The sequence below is a fragment of the Lathyrus oleraceus genome, chromosome 2 (genome assembly GCF_024323335.1).
Source record: "Lathyrus oleraceus cultivar Zhongwan6 chromosome 2, CAAS_Psat_ZW6_1.0, whole genome shotgun sequence".
NCBI lineage: Eukaryota > Viridiplantae > Streptophyta > Magnoliopsida > Fabales > Fabaceae > Lathyrus > Lathyrus oleraceus.
In genome coordinates, this window is record NC_066580.1 from 456997670 (window position 1) to 457014747 (window position 17078).

General features: G+C 34.7%; 1 protein-coding gene and 1 pseudogene across 1 annotated transcript; both read right to left on the bottom strand.

Moving 5' to 3' along the window:
- Nucleotides 1–682: 682 nt before the first annotated feature.
- Nucleotides 683–1882, bottom strand: LOC127120334 (polyneuridine-aldehyde esterase-like; annotated as a pseudogene).
- A 9928-nt stretch (nucleotides 1883–11810) lies between these two features.
- LOC127120335 (polyneuridine-aldehyde esterase) lies at nucleotides 11811–12914 on the bottom strand. Its single transcript, XM_051050745.1, has 3 exons — nucleotides 12482–12914; nucleotides 12264–12389; nucleotides 11811–12184 (listed from the first exon to the last, which is right to left on the bottom strand). The coding sequence occupies exons 1-3, from the start codon at nucleotides 12854–12856 to the stop codon at nucleotides 11903–11905; spliced, it is 783 nt and encodes a 260-aa protein (XP_050906702.1). The 5' UTR covers nucleotides 12857–12914; the 3' UTR covers nucleotides 11811–11902.
- Between the last annotated feature and the right edge of the window lie 4164 nt (nucleotides 12915–17078).

Consider the following 17078-nt stretch of genomic DNA (forward strand, 5'->3'; position numbering starts at 1 on the left):
TAAAAAGCATTCAGATTCACACACTGATGAATCAAGAAGAGAGCTTTATCATCTTTCTTCCTTTGTTTCTTGTGTGCAACCTTTTGAACATCATTTGCATTTGTCTCAAATGTCGATACTCCATCATACACAATTTCAATCACATCTTGAAATCTAAATATGATATTCATTTGTGCAATCCACCTCTCATAATTTTCACATTTAAAAATTGATAGATTTGCTGGAAATTGTTTCATGGTGTTCTTCCATTTGCCATTGGAAATAACTGAATCGATTCGGTCTTCCTGATATTAATTTGTTGGAATAATTTTGTGTTTCTTGAATTTAAAAAAAGAAAGAGATTAAATTGATTGTAAGGAAATACTAATGTAAATTTTTTTGTTATTGAAAAAAAAGATAATTATGTATGTGTACATGTTTACGAGTCTTAATTAATTGATATCTTTATAATTAATTTTACAAATTTTATAACTATTCTTATAAACTTTATAACTAATCTTATAAACATCGTAATAAAAAGAACTATAATATGACCTATACATCTTCAAGAATAATTACATCAAAATAACTTTTTATTTTTGTTGTCTTTTAATATAAAACCTCTTTACAAATTTCAACACACATTAAATTAAATATTTATACAAATATACCCATATTAAATATTTATACAAATATACCCATATTAAATTAATAATTGAAAATCACACACCTCTTTTCTATTTTATTCTTCATATATCATTCCTTACAATAATAAATATTTAAAACCACCACACAGTTTTTATAAATTTATTACAGCAACCACTTTTCTTAATACCATTAAATTTGTAAAGAATTTCAACTTATGCATACTTATCAACAATATCAAGAAGACACACACAAAGTTCTTGAGGTTTGGAAAACATAGCCATATGATCAGCTCCATTAACCACATTCACAACATCAATCCCACCATTTTGTATCATCCATTGCTGAAACTCTACTGGCACTGCCAAATCCTCATTGGTAACAATATAAGCACGTCGAACCGATTCATATCCCTTTTTGGAGAAATTCTTTGCCTCACTCAAATCCTCAATAAAAAATGACCCTGTTCTTTTCAAAAGCTTCACCAGTTCCAAATCCTGTAAAATCCAGAAAGTTACTTTTTAAATGCTTTGCAAGCAATAATCTATGTCAGAAATAGAAAAACATAGATGTTAGATGTAAAAGTACCTCAATGGAGCTAAGTTGAAAGAATTTAGTGGCCAAGAAGTTGATGCCAGGAAGTATCACCATTTTGGTTCCATCAAATAAAATCTCACTGTCTAACCATCCAGAAGGTGGGTATCTTTCAATATACTACCCATATTCACCAAAGTTTAGAGAAACTAAATAACAATAATTTCAATAATTAATATATTTATCTTAAATCTTTACCTCTTGTAGTACATAGGATGGTTTGTGGTTGGTATCAGGAATAAAAGCTGCTATGAAAATTCCAACTGCAATTTTTTCTGGGAATTTTTCCATTGCAAGAGCTATACTCATTCCACCAAAGCTATGTCCCACAAGAATCACTTTTTTCCTTTGGATCAAGTGAGGCTAACAACTCTAACAAAGGCTTAGAATAGTCCTCAAAAGTATCAACATCTTCTATTTTTTCTGTGTTGATGCCGCAAGCTGCAAGGTCAAATGCCGTGACTTTGTGACCGAGAGATTCTAACTGTGGTTTCAGCTTGTACCATGTCCATGCTCCCATGCAAACACCATGAACAAGAACAAAATGCTTTTGTTGTTTTTGATTCATATTGCATTCAGCCATTTTTGTTTATCCACAAACTTGAAACGTCTAGCCTAATAAATATCTCTATTCTAAGCGTTTTATTTTGTCTAGGTCAATTTTTGATAGGGTTGACAATTGGATCCATTTAGACAAAAAAATCAATCCAATCTATCTATAAAAAAATTCATTCAATTCATCCACTACATAAAAATTAAGTTAATGGATTGAACTAAATTCATCCATTTATAAGCATAGATTGACTCAATCCATCCAACACATTTTAATGATCAAATGGATTTTTTTTATCTAATTTTAAAAAAATGATTTTTTTCAAATATTAAAAAATTATTTTTTTGAAAAATTAAAAAATATTTTTTTTTCGAAAAAAAATCGATTTTTTTTAAAAATATAAAAAACTAATTTTTTCTAAATATTTTAAAATTATTTTTTTAGAAAATACCAAAATTCGAGTTTACTTTCGAAAAAGTTATTTTTTTACGAATATGAAAAAATTTAATTTTTTTCGGAAAAAAAAACAATTTTTAAATTATTTTTTCCGAAAAAAAATTTTCCAAATTTTGTTTGAGTTTTTTAAAAAAAACTGAAAAAATAATTTTTTTCTAAAAAATATAATTTTTACAAAACAGTAAATGATTTTTTTCAAAAGTAAAAAAATTAAATTTTTCAAAAATACAAAAATTAATATATTTAAAAAAACTACTTTTTTATCCATCTAAAAATATGATAATGGATGAATTGAGTGAATTTTATTCTTAATGGATGAATTAGATTGAATATTTTTAAGAAACCTTTAATGAATTGATAATGGACTAATGAATTATTTTGATCCATCCATTAACCATCACCTCTAATTTTTTCATTGACATTCTACTTAATAAAAAAAACATGGCACTCTAAACGTTTTATTTATGCATTAAAATATCTACTCAAGTGTGGTTTGAAATTTTCTATGTAGGAAACGCATCCTTTAAAGAAATGAATTTACTATTATTAGGGATTTCTTTAAAATTGCGGGTGGCCCTTGATTTAACATCTCAACCAAACTATGTCTACTTATGAAAAAGATAGAAAATTGATAGAAAATAACTCACATAAAATTGGAAGTCAATTTGGTAGCTTACGTTTGAATTGCTCATGGCTTTGGAAACCATTAAATTATTTTTATTGGTTGGTTTTGAGTTTTAAATTTGGATTAAAGCTTATTGAAAGACCTTCATCATAAACTAATTTCACATGGCCAATTAATAATCCATTGCAAATTCAAAGTGATATTTCATTCACTATACTCTATTGTTGAATTCCTTATTTGATTGGCACAAGCAACAAATAGATAGGGACATGCAAGTTCCCACACAATGCAGACTCTTTACATTAATCGGTAGGAATAGGAAATAAGTGAGGGATATCGAAATAAGCCTATTTATTAAAAAGATTAGACTCAACTCTTAAGAAAATTTATTTATTTAACTAAAGGCAGATTAAAGTTCTCCAAAAATATTATTAAGCTTATATATATAGGTAATTAAAACATAATATTTCATTTAGGGAAAATTCACACAAACATAACACGTGCTTTTATAAACAATCAATCACAAATTTTATATTTAATTAAAAAATTAAAATAAAATTTCTCCCTCCTTCATTATCTCAATCACCCCATGATTTTAATTAAATAAGAAATTAAACGTTAAATAAATTTAAATTTTTCTCCCATTGTTTATAAAAATATAGATATAGATGCATTTTTACGCAAGTATTTTTCTTCCTTTATAACTACGTTATGTTAGATTTTGTAAGAGGACTGATCATAACATATATGTTGCAATAATGTTAGAAAGAGATAGTCTAATTTTTCTTACTTTTGTAGTTCCACTATCAACTGAAGTTAGTCGGAAATATATCCGAATGCATCACATACTCGAATATACAACAGAGTCGCCGCCGAACTTTATTTATTTTAAAGGAGGGAAGAGAAAAAATCGATAAAATCCAAAGGAAAAGAGAAAAAGGTAAGGAAGTCGGTTATGTAAGGGGAATGTATTAACACCCCCTCACATCCATGGTATTCAATGAGAACCATTTTGATTGCCCTTTGCTTGGATGTGTATTACTATCTTCGCGTACCTATAAAATAGAAAATGGATTAGAGAGAGAGAGATAGCTCGAGGAGGATTGGGGCCCTCATGCCTATGCATTCTCATAGTGAAATGAGAAAATCATAGCCTCGTAGTTCGTGGAACCATAGAAAGAAAGGGGGGGGGGGGAGGGAGCAAAAAAAGTGCTCGCCAAGGATTCGCGTCCTCGTGCCTACGTATCCTCATAGTGCAATAAGGAGGTCAGAGCTCCGTAGTTCGGAGAATTGAGACTGAAAGAAAGATATGATCGGGGGTGGTGTTTAAACCAGAAAAGACTAGAAACTGACTAAATGGGGGGGGGGGGGGGGCAAAAAAAGTGCTCGCCAAGGATTTGTGTCCTCGTGCCTATGTATCCTCATAGTGCAATAAGGAGGTCAGAGCTCCGTAGTTCGGAGAATTGAGACGGAAAGAAAGATATGATCGGGGGTGCTGTTTAAACCAGAAAAGACTAGAAACTGACTAAAGCGATGTTTAAATCGAGGCAAAAAAAGAAGTAGAGAAATAATGTCAAAGCCAAGAAAGGGGTGCTAACGATGAATGTGATTAACCCAAATTGTGGTGTCATAACCAAGAACAAAAAGATAAAAGTGGTGTCAAAACCAAGAAAAGAGTGTAAAATATGGAGGTGATAAAACCAAATTGTGGTATTATAACCAAGAACATAAAGATAAAAGTGGTGTCGAAACCAAGAAAAAAGTGTTAACCATGAAGGTGATTAACCCAAATTGCGGTGTCATAACCAAGAACAAAAAGATAAAAGTGGTGTCAAAACTAAGAAAAAGGTGTTAACCATGAAGGTGATTAACCCAAATTGTGGAAAGTAAATGATTGTGTTTAAACCAAGAGGAACTTGAGATGGTGAGCCACAAGGCTAGCTGCAGACTTGACAATGAATTGACTTGAATTGCACTAAAGTCTATGAATATAGATGAATACTCTGAGCAACTGAGTCATTTGCCCCATACACAAAATATTTAGGATGAGGATAGGAATGCTCCCTCTTACCCCTTCTCCATTGCTTCAGGCTCTTGACAAGTTGTTGAAACTGGTTCTTAGAGATTCTCTCTAGAGATGAGACAGATGACTAATGCCTTGACTTGAGCTTGATGTCTTGTACTTGCTAGAAAGCTTGAGATCCAAAGTAACAGAGACAAGTCCCATCAAGTGACCAAGATACTTATGGTCACTTGACAAAGACAAATGAAATGTGTGCAAAGTCAAAGGATCTAGTTGATCAAATGGAATTTGATCAAGCTAAATCAAAGGGAAGAAGATGGATAAAACACATAATATATGATCATATAAAGACCGACCTAGGGTCTCATTGTTAGGTAACCCAAGAGTAAGCCATGTAGGTGAAAAAGTGTACTAAGCCTAAAGGTCTCATTGTTAGGTAGCTCAAGAGGAAGCCATGTGTGTGCTAACCTAAATAAATGAATGTGATAAACAGAGGTATAAGACAATGAACAATAAACAAGATGACAAGATCACAAGTTCAAAAGTTCAAGAGGGGAACAAGGTGTAAGTGATCAAGAGGTCAATGAGTCCACGGTCACTCCAAATTAAGCATAAGTATAAGTCCTAAGTCCAAAGTCCAAAGTCTTTAACATCACTCCAAGTCAAGCATGAGTCTTAAGGATCAAGTCTATCCATTTTATCATGTTTTGATTCATTGTGATTGTCAAGCAAACCAAGCACAAGATATGAAGCATAAGATGAACAAGACAAAATGAATAATATATGAAGTGGGATGATGAATGAGACATAAAAGTAAATTGCAAGAATAAACATTGAAAGAATGTAAAGTGTTAGAGGTTTGAAGTTAAATGTTAGGTGTTAGATGTTAGAAGGCAACTTCAAGTCATCATATTGGGATCATCTATCAACAAGTCAAAGGACTCAAACATATGTTACACTAAGGGATAACCTATACTTACTCAAAGTGTCAAAAATATGATCAAATGATCACCTATAAACATATTGAATTAGAGAAGATTGAATCAACCTAAGAGACCATCTATGAATGACTTGAAATGTAGAAGCATTGATCAACCAAGTCATCACTCAAACAAAGTCAAAAGGATGGCAAAATTTGAATTAAGAATGAAATAAAAATGAATTAAAAGGCCTTAAAAATAATAAAGAGAAAAGTATTTAAAAAGTGAAAATAAGTGGAAAAATAAATTCAAGTGAAATAAAATCAATAGATTGAATTGTAAGACAAATTTGAAAAAACAATTAAAATAAAAAAGAGAGAAGGGGTGCAGAAAGCAGAATAAGGTCTGATTGAGCAATTAAGGGTGCATGCCCTGTTGCTAAGCCCACAATCTTGTTTCAGTCCAGGGAGTGGGTGTAGAAATGAATCTAGTGGTGTGGATAGTGAGAGAATGGGCTTGAAGCCTGACACATGAAACCTCAGCCAAAAATAGGAAGATTCAGGGTTCAAAAACAAAACAAACTGCGCGCCATGCTTCCTCACCGTCTCCACCGCGCTGGCGTCGCCTCCGGCGGTGGCGGAGAACCCATAATCAATAAGCAATCACATCATCTTGATCCTCTATTCAGCCCGAGTTTGAATCTAGCAAAGGAAAGTCGAAAATCACAATGAATAGTCCGGATCGAAGGTTGCAAAGCAAGAACCCTAAAGCTTGGAAGTGAAATTAAATGATGATCGCGCGTGGAATCAAGCAATTGATTGAGGGCTTTGGCACTTCGGTAATAAATGTTTGGTGAATGGATGGAAAAGCTCTGTATCTCCGATGCAAGCTCCGACGAAGATGAGTTGAAGAAGATGAACTGAGCTTCAATTCCAGTATGCGTTCTCTTTCTTCTCCTTTGCTCTTCTTCCGTTTCTCTCATTATTGTTGAGCTTCAAGGTTAAGACTCAACAATCCTCAGATAAATCGAGCTTTAACAGTAAGGTTGAGTATTTTTCTGTAGAGTAACTTTAGGTTTTCTTATCCTCCCAATGCTCAAGGATTCAATCCCTTTTATAGGAGAGAGGGCGAGGTAACCTGTGATTCTCAAACATGTGAGGTCAGGGGGAACAAATGAGGCTGCTAGGTGAATGTTAACTGATTTGAGCATGATGTAATGTGTATGAACTTTGCTGTTAATGCCTGTAGGTTACTTGGATCACCAATTCAGTAGCATAGCTTAGATTATCAGTTTAGTGTAGACATTAGCATAATTTTGCTTGGTTTGTTTGCTGCTGCTATGCTATGTAGAACATGCATGTTTGATGACTGTGCTGCAATGTTATTGATGCCATTAGATTGCTGCTAGTGTATGAAATGCATTAGGATTGTTAAACTGAAAATGGACTGCCATGAATATGATCTTATGATGCTATTGGTTTAGACATGATGTTGCTGTTATGGAATGCAGTCACATGCTATGCATGCATTCTCTTGTGCCTTATATCATGGTATAGCTTGGTAGGTTGCTTGATGAAATATGGTTTAAGGCTGATATTGTCACGATCATGATGTTGAATGTATGTGTTGGATGCTTGCTATGAGAATTGAATGAACATTTGTATGGGATGCCTTTTTATTTCAATGAAAAGAATACTTTAAATTCAAATGACATTTTCCACTAAAATCATGTTTGAATGGCCTTATTTGAATTATGCTCCATGAATTTGAATGAAACATGGAACTTGAAAGAATGAGCTAGAAATGACATTAATTAATTAGGAATGAAATGAATCATGAATGTGAATGAAATCATGGCCTAGGAATGCAATAATGGACTAAGGTTCCATGGATCCTAGATGCAAATGAAGTCATGAACTAGTAAATCCACAATAAGAAATAGTTGATGTATTATGAAAGTATGAATATGAATGCACCACAAGCAATGAATCAAATGACTATGCCTATAAATGAAAGTATGAATAAACTTGGATGAAACAAAGCATTAGATCAAAGTATCAGGAAACACATATCAAGCCCCTAAACCATGGCCAAGGGATGAATCAACCCTCAATGACCAACTAGTCCAAATATTCATGAATTAGGGTTTCCAAGATCACCCTAAAGCAAGCAAAAAGTCCCATAAATAAACTCACACCAAAGTGTCCCACAAAACTAAGGTGTTAAGATCAAGTGAGATATTATTATCAAGGAGCACACCCCACCAACATAAGTTAAGGTTTAGGCTTCCTACACATGAATACAAGGCCAAGAACTCAACCACAAACTTTTGAATCTATGAGGATACTTGCAACATTTGATATGAATGGATGGTACATATGAAATTGGCATGAATGTATGCAAATGAACTTTAGGCTAAGTGCCAAATGAAAAATGAAAAATGGAGGGCAAATTTTGGGGTATGACAACTGTCCATATTTAATTATCTTGAACCTAAAGGCACAAATTACGTTAGCTTTTTGGGTATTCAAGGTAGAAGAGGATTAAATACAAATATATTCGAAAATTTTCCTGTTGAGGGAAGTAGTTGTGACAAAGGATAAATGTATGAGTGCATCAGGGATATGGATTGGCAGGTAAACTAATGTTGGTTCAAGCTGCTAGGGGATTGACTAAAATATTCCGCTGGGGAGATAGACCAACTGCAAATGAAAATGCATGATGTATGTAATGAAACTGTGTATGCTATGTAGCAAAGGGATTAAAGGTAATCTCTGGTTTTGGTATGGTAGTGAATAACAAGATTGAATCTTTTCTGATGTAACTCATCAATACCACAGTTGGAAAAAAAGCAACCATAGAGGTTGGAAACTGGCTAGCAACCTTGAAGGTTGGCAAAAAGTCAACAAATATAGAGGTTCAAAACATGGGTGAACAACCATGAAGGTTGGTAAAAGGGATCAACAATCATGAATGTCAGAAAAAGAACCACAATCTTGAAGATTGGGAAAAAGGTTAGCAACCACGAAGATTAGCAAAAGGTCAACAATCACATAGATTAGAATAAGATCGACAACCATAGAGCTTGGGAAAAGGATAGCAACCTTGAAGGTTGGAAAAAGGTTCTCAATCATGAAGATTGGAAAGAAGGGTTCATCAACCATAAAGATTGGGAAACGATCAACACTCACAGAGGTTTAGAAAAGATCCACAATCCTGAAGATTGGGCAAAGGTACATCAACCACAAAGGTTGGAAAAAGGATCACAATCTTGAAGATTGCAAAAAGAATCATCAACCATGACAGTTGGTAAAAAGGGAGATAACCATAAAGGTTTGAAAAGGGTTAACAACCACAAATGTTGGAAAAAGATTGACAACTATAAAGGTTGGAAAAATATTTAAGGGTTGCCAAGCAAATCGGGCTTTAAAAGATGCCAAGTAGGTTGGGCTTTAAAGAGTGGTGCTAATGAGGATTGGGCTTTGGAGGATGCCAATGAGAATTGGGCTTTGACTTTTCTGGTTTGTTTTGCAAGGCTTCATGATATACTAGAGGAATGATATGCTAAAGGGATGATATCTTTCGTGTTATCTGTGAAAGAATGGAAGAAGGTGACTAATCATACTTTAGAACCTTTCGAATAATGTGAGAAGTGTTGAACGTAGGAAGGAAGTCTTTCTTTTTTGCTTCAATGCTAGACGATTATAGAGCAGAGGAGATATATGAGGTGTTCAGGGGGTTTCAGAACATATAGATGAAGTGATAATCCTAACTAAGAAGGATAAAAGAGGGAGGTGATATGATTTTTCCAGATTCTTTAATGTGAAGGATGCATATTTCTTAGCGACCAAGCTGGATAATATCTTTACAGGAAGTCGAAATATATTTGCGAACCTCCAAAGAATCTAAAAGTGGAATAAGGAAGAACCATTTTTGAATGTGGAAAAGGAACATGGAGCAAAAAGTGTGGATATAATAGTAAAGTAGAAAGCTAGAGGCACATAAAGAAGGAGGTTCGTTGGCACGCAAGAAAACATGAGGTCTTCATGAAGGGGAAAGCGGGATGGTATATCATTTGCATGTGTAGTCAAATACATTAATGTTCAACCAAGAACCTACTTTAAAAAGGATCTGAAGCTAGTTTTTGCTCATTTGGATTTTAATGTACAAGACATGGATGTGGATAGATTTAGAAAAGCATACATTGGGATTGTGGAGAATCCAAACATGACATACATATGCAAAAGATATTCAACACAAAAGGTTATTTTGCAATCAAAGCAACAACACTAGGAGTGAATCTTTTTTGGCTTAAGGATCTGGAAGCATGGGAGTTATAAGTGCTAGTTGCAGAAGGAGCAGACTAGTTGAAACAATGGTTCAAAGAAATCAAGAAATGGAGAGCTTTAGATGTGGATATTGAACGAGTCGTGTGGTTATGGTGTTGCATATCATGCTTGGAACCCAGAGTTTTTTGAATTCATAATTTAGCCTATGGGAGTTTATATGTGTTCATATGATAATTTGTGAAAGAAAGCTTGTATGGATGTTGCACGCATTCTAGTCAGAACGAAATCTTACATGGTTTTGAATGAAGCTTTCAATGTACAAATAAATGGTGATGATTTTAGGATTAAAGTGGTTGAATATTGACATGGACCATTAAAGATTCAACTTATCCAAACCACCGGAAAAGGAAGTGAAATCATCGGGTTCTAATGATTATTCTGGTGAGTGGAATGTTGAAGAAGAGGGATTAGAATATAAGGAAGAAGGTAATGATGGAAAACTTGATAGTAAGTATTAAAAGTTGAACATAAGGAGGGAGATCATGTCTAAAGGGGCGTTGGTGTTGTATGGTAGACGACAAATGAAAAGTCACACAACAAAGATCATGAATTGTCAATTTTGCTGGGGATTAGGGAAGAAAGATCAAATTAGAAGGTGGTAGTTGGAAGACAATCCAAGGTCCAAGGAAGACAAGTGGGACAAAGGAAAATATTTTTAGAAAAGGTAAAAAATGGTGAGTTGGGTGATGTGGCGAACAAAGCTCAAGGAAACTCGTCTAACAATCAAGTAGAGGAATATTTTGGGTTATTCATGAAGTGGCTTAGAATGATGATGCTAAGGACCATCCATGAAAAAAAGGATCTTCAAGCTCTTATTAGAGGGTCAGACTTATCAGAGTCTCAGGTGATGTTATCTCCTAACATTGTAACCCAATCTAACCGGTCTAATTCAAATGAAAATTCTAGTAGGGGTCAACTAGTTCAATCTCATGAAATCACTAAAAAGTATGAAGTTGTGAAAGCTTCCTACTTTTCTTATCTGATCGGTCCAAAAGTCTCAAGCGAAAATCTCAATTGACTACTCCAACGTCTTCTTCCAATCAGTCTTCAAAAATGAGTTATTTTTAGGGGGATCAGTGTTGTGTTGTGAATAAAGAATGAACACTGATGTATTGCAAGGGAACAAAAGGTTTTAGCCTTACAAAGATGAGGATGTGGCCGAAAAAACTTGGAGAAAGGCGAAGGAATTGGGGGTTAAAGAAGGGGAGTATGATAAAGTATATATAGAAGAAGTAAAAGCGATAAAGGTGAGAGACAAATCAGCTAGAAGACTGAGGGATGGAACATTTAAGAAAGCTCCATGAATATAATATGGATTGGAAGAGAGTCTCTTATTTACAATGCATGCCACCTCCCTAGTAAACAAATATCCATATTAGTCGACACTTCAACGTATACGTCCATTACATAAGAGGACATTACTAACTACTATCCAAGCATCATGACTATAAACGCCACGACTTAAATGGAAGTGGTTGCACCTAACCTATATAATTAGAAAACTCTACATAAGTCCTAATCATCCATTAATAATCCAAAAACTAAACCCCCAAAACTCTATTCATAGCATATTGTAGGTAGCACCCACCCACCTATATTCAACATGTTCTTGTTAATCATATACTACTTAGTAAGGTTCATCCCACCAACCAAAAGGAAAGTTGGATTGAGCTAATTATCAAACACTTGCATAAAAACATTATTGAATTCACGATATTATTATTGTACTAAAACAGTAACATGTAAAATGGATATCCACTAAATGTGTTTATCAGCAATCTCAAGGAGAGACAAACACAGTTCTTGAGGCTTGGAAAGGATGGTCATATGATCAGCTCCATCAACCACTTTCACAACATCAACTCCAGCATTTTGTATCATCCATTCTTGAAACTCCACCGGAATTGCCAAGTCCTCATTCGCAACAATATAAGCACGTGGAACCGATTCATATCTCTCTTTCGAGAGATTCTCAGCCTCAGACAATTCCTCAAGAAAAAATGACCCTTCTCTTAGTAATATCTTCACCAATTCCAAATCCTGCAAAATGCAAGAAATTATTTATTTACATGCTTTGCAAGAAACAATCTATGTAAGAAACTGCAAAGATATCAAGTACCTCTTTGGAACATAGTTGAAAGAATTTAGTGGACAGGAACTTGAACCCAGGATGCAAAACCATTTTTCTTCCATCAAATGAAAACTCAGTGTCTAACCATCCACTCATTGGGTATCTCTCAATATACTATCCATATTCACAAAATCAACATGTCATTAAAAATTAATCAAAAACATTAAACAATTAGACAATGATTTATGATAATCAAACATCCTCACCTGTTGTATTACATAGGATGGTTGATGTAGGGTATCAGGAATAAAAGCTGCTATGAAAATTCCAACTGCTATTTTTTCTGGGAATTTTTCCATTGCAAGCGCTGCACTCATCCCTCCAAAACTATGTCCCACAAGAATCACTTTTTCATTCGGATCAAGTGAGGCCAAGAACTCTAACAAAGGTTTAGAATAGTCAGCAAAAGTATGAACATCTTGTATTTTTTGTGTGTTGGTGCCACAAGCTGCAAGATCAAGTGTTGTGACCTTGTGACCAAGAGATTCTAATTGTGGTTTTAGTTTGTACCAACTCCAAGCTCCAATACAAACGCCATGAACCAGAACAAAATGTTTTTGGTTCATATTGAATTCAGCCATTATGTTTTCTCTACACTTTGAAATGTCTTTGCTTGATTAATATATAGAGAGATGCCAAATTGAGTTTGGTAGCACTCTTTTTCAGCCAGTCGTTTATCGTTGACAATTCTACTAATTAAAATTGACTTTATATTATTAAATAAAAAGTCTAAGATATTGAATTTGATATCATTAAGGTAGGGTCTTGTGTGAATACATGGTAGACAATGACATATGATATGATGGCCACATAAACCGAATTTGGTATGTTAAGAATTTGAAAATACCATGAAAGAAGTTTAAAACTCAAAAGAAAAGGAAAAAAAACTCTATGAAAGGAGCCTGAAGAATAGAGATAAAAGTTGAAGCATAAAAAATTTGTTATTCTATTTAAGCATCCAAAGCTGCATGATACATCAACATATAGTTTGTGAGAGAGACTTCTATCTATATAAATAATTTCTAACAAACTCAATAAGTTAATCTCAACAAACTTTCCTAAAACAGAAAGGAATTTAACAAACTTATAAATACTTTTCAAAACTGAAAAGTTAGTACACATGCTTAAAATCAATTTATTATTAAAGCTATTTTTAATAAAAAAAAGTTTTCATATTTCAACATCCTCCCTCAAGCTCAAGCATGATAAATGTCTAACATGCTAAGTTTGAAAATGAAAATTTGAAGCTTGCTTGTGGTCAAAGGTTTGTGAGAAAATTAGTCAATTGCCCTTATAAAGTTATTGATAGCAGCTTTAGGACACATTGCTTGATCTTCTCTCTCACTAGATGACAATCAATCTTGAGATGCCTTGTCCTTTCATAAAAAACAGGATTCAAAGTTATGTGAATGACACTTTGATTGTCACAATATACTACAAGAGGCTTTCGACATGTGATGTGAAGATCCTTCAAGATGTAGAGTCGCCAAATTAGCTCAGAAGTGACTAATCCAAGAGCTATATACTTTGCTTCTGACGAGGATCTGGATATAGTTTACTGCTTCTTTGCTTTCCATGACACAAGGGATGATCCTATGAAAAAACAATATCCTGATGTATACCTCATTGAATCAATACACCTGGCCCGATCTGCATCAGAGTATCCCAATATTGACATATTTGAAGTTCTAGGAAACATTAAACCTTTGCCAAGATTTCCTTTCAAGTATCTGATGACCCTGCATGCTACATGATATTGTATTTGGCTTGGACTGTGGAGGAACTGGATCAATTGTTATGTTGTAAGTGTTATGTCAGGTCTTTTGTTGTTCAAGTATAATATTCTGCCAATAAGTCTTTTGTATTCAGTAACATCCTCAAAATGCTTACTATTGTCGTGATACAATTTGATTGAAGGATTTAGAGGTGAGTCAACAGGTTTTATTGCAAGCAATCATGTATTTTTTTAGCAAATATAAACAATACTTTCTTTGTGAGATGACAATTCCCTCCTTTGAATGAGCCACCTAAAGACCAAGGAAATATTTCAAAGTTCCTAGGTCCTTGATTTTGAAAGTATTGTGAAGGACCTGTTTGATATCATCAATTCAGATAAAGATGTACCTTCCAAGATGACATCATCAACATAGACCAAGAGGACTATGATGTGGTCATTTCTCAATAAGGTGAACATTGAGTAATATAGACTTAATTGAGTGTATCCAAGTTTGAGAAGAAAAGACGTGAGCTTTTCATACCACTTCTTGCTAGTTGTGATAAGGAGACAAATCTATTGTAACTTCTGTTTTTCATTAGAGTACGTTCTTGGTCTTTATACAGACTCAGAAACTTAAGGAAACATAATAATTAGTAAATACTATTAATTTGGCCACTGTCTCTTGACCTTCCAAATCTCTCAATTAACTTATTAATAAAACCCATTAACTATAACATTAAAGTTTATTCAACAAAACTCCTCTGTAAACTTAAATGTTTCTTCTATTCATCATGCATATCAATTTCTTGCCTCTGTCGAAGATTTCTTTTGATAGTGGTTTTGTGAAAATGTCTGTTGCTTGGTCCTTACTTGCTACATGCTTCAATTCGACATTTCCTTCCTTCACGTGTTCTCGAATGAAGTGGAAGCGAACGTCAATGTGTTTGCTCCTTTCATGGTTTACTGGATTCTTTGCTAACTCAATTGCTGACCTGTTGTCAACTTGTATTATTGTTGCACCTTTCTGTTCTAGCTCCATTTTACTCATCAATCTTCTGAGCCATATTGCATGACAAACGCACCAAGATGCCACTACATATTCTGCTTCACATGTTGAAAGTGTTACTATCGACTGCTTTTTAGAAAGCCAAGTAAATGCAGTATTTCCCATGAAAAACACATATCAGAAGTGCTTTTTCGATCGTCTATGTCTCCGCACCAATCACTGTCAGAGTAACCAACCAACTTGTATTTGTATGAATTCGAGTAAAACATACCAAGTGACATTGTTCCTTGGATGTACCTCAGAATTCGCTTCAATGCTTTCCAATGTGTGTAAACTGGCTCCTCCGTGAATCGACTTACAATGCCTACACTTAATGAGATATCTGGTCTTGTACATGTGAGATAGCGAAGACTTCCTACCAAACTTCGATATTTTCCTGCTTCGACACGTTCTCCTCCATCAAATTTCGACAATTTTGTTCCTGGTTCCATTGGCGTCGAAGCCGGATTACAGCTTTCCATCTTATATCTTTTCAAGATTTCTTTTGCATATTTTTCTTGTGAGATGAGGATTCCTGTTTCTTCTTGTCGAACCTCCAGACCAAGAAAGAATCTCATCAGGCCTAAGTCTGTCATCTCGAATTCACGTGTCATTGTGATTTTGAATTCTTCTATCATCTGATCATTACTGCCTAGAAAAATGAGATCATCGACATAGAGAGCAACAAGTAATACATTCCTTCCATTTTTCTTCACATAGAGGGCATGTTCGTACGGACATTGCTCGAACCCGTTCTCCTTGAAATATGTGTCGATACGCGTGTTCCATGCCCGCGGTGCTTGCTTCAGCCCATATAGCGCTTTCTTCAATTTCAGTACCTTCTTCTCTTCTCCAGCTTTCATGTACCTGAGTGGTTGTTCAACATAGACTTCTTCTTCTAGTACACCATTCAGAAAAGCTGTTTTGACATCCATTTGAAATATTGGCCATTTGAATTGAGCAGCTTGAGATATGAGTAATCGAATTGTCTCCATTCTTGCAACAGGTGCAAATACTTCGTCATAATGAACTCCTGCTTTCTGTTTGTATCCCTTCGCAACAAGTCTCGCTTTGTATCGTTCTATTTCTCCTTGAGCGTTCATCTTTTTCTTGAATACCCACTTTACACCAATGGGTTGACTACCTTTTGGCAATTCAACTAGCTCCCAAGTGTTGTTGTGGATAATCGCCCTCATCTCTTCGTCCATGGCACTTTTCCACTTCTTGTCTCGTACTGCTTCTTCAAAATTGATGTTTTTAGCATCTGCCAAGAGACATACAAGGTGCACTTCACTTGTCGAATCATACAGATCTTGCAAACCTCGCATTTTGGGTTGTGTAGGTTCATCTTCATTGTCAGAATCTTCAAGTTTTGTTGAAATGTTTGGTGGTACAACGACAGATGATTCTTCAACTTCGACGATAGCTTATGTCGAACTGTTCCAGTCCCACTTACTTGCTTCGTTTATTCGAACGTCTCTACTCACTATCACCTTCTTTCTTATGGGATCAAATAGCTTGTACCCTTTTGTTTTCTCATCATACCCAATGAGTATGTATTTCTGACTTTTGTCTTCAAGTTTCGTTCTTCGTTGATCTGGTACGTGTGCATAAGCCACACTTCCAAATACTCTGAGATAAGAAACTGTTGGCTTCTGTCCGCTCCACGCTTCTTGTGGTGTTTTATCTTCTAACTTCGAATGCGGACATCGATTCTGAACATAAATGGCACATTTTACAGCTTCTGCCGAAAATTCCTTTGGCATGTTCTTGCTTTTAAGCATTGAACGAACCATGTCAAGGACTGTTCGATTCTTCCTTTCAGCCACCCCATTTTGTTGAGGTGAGTATGATGCAGTTAGAAATCTCCTTATACCCTGCTCTTCACAATACTTCATAAGGCTGTCGAAGTATACTCACCACCTCTATCAGATCGAACTGCTTTAATGTGTCTGTTGATTTCCTTCTCCACCATTACTTTGAACCTTTTGAACACCTCGAATGCTTCAAACTTTTCTTTCAAGAAATAAACCCATGTCTT

What these genes read in the sequence shown, in the direction of transcription:
- LOC127120335 (XM_051050745.1), bottom strand. Translation starts at nt 12,856, where the DNA reads ATGGCTGAATTCAATATGAACCAAAAACATTTTGTTCTGGTTCATGGC. An exon ending in CATCCTATGTAATACAACAG is followed by an intron (nt 12,390 to 12,481) that starts GTGAGGATGTTT and finishes GAATATGGATAG; the next exon opens with TATATTGAGAGATACCCAAT. An exon ending in TTCAACTATGTTCCAAAGAG is followed by an intron (nt 12,185 to 12,263) that starts GTACTTGATATC and finishes TGCATTTTGCAG; the next exon opens with GATTTGGAATTGGTGAAGAT.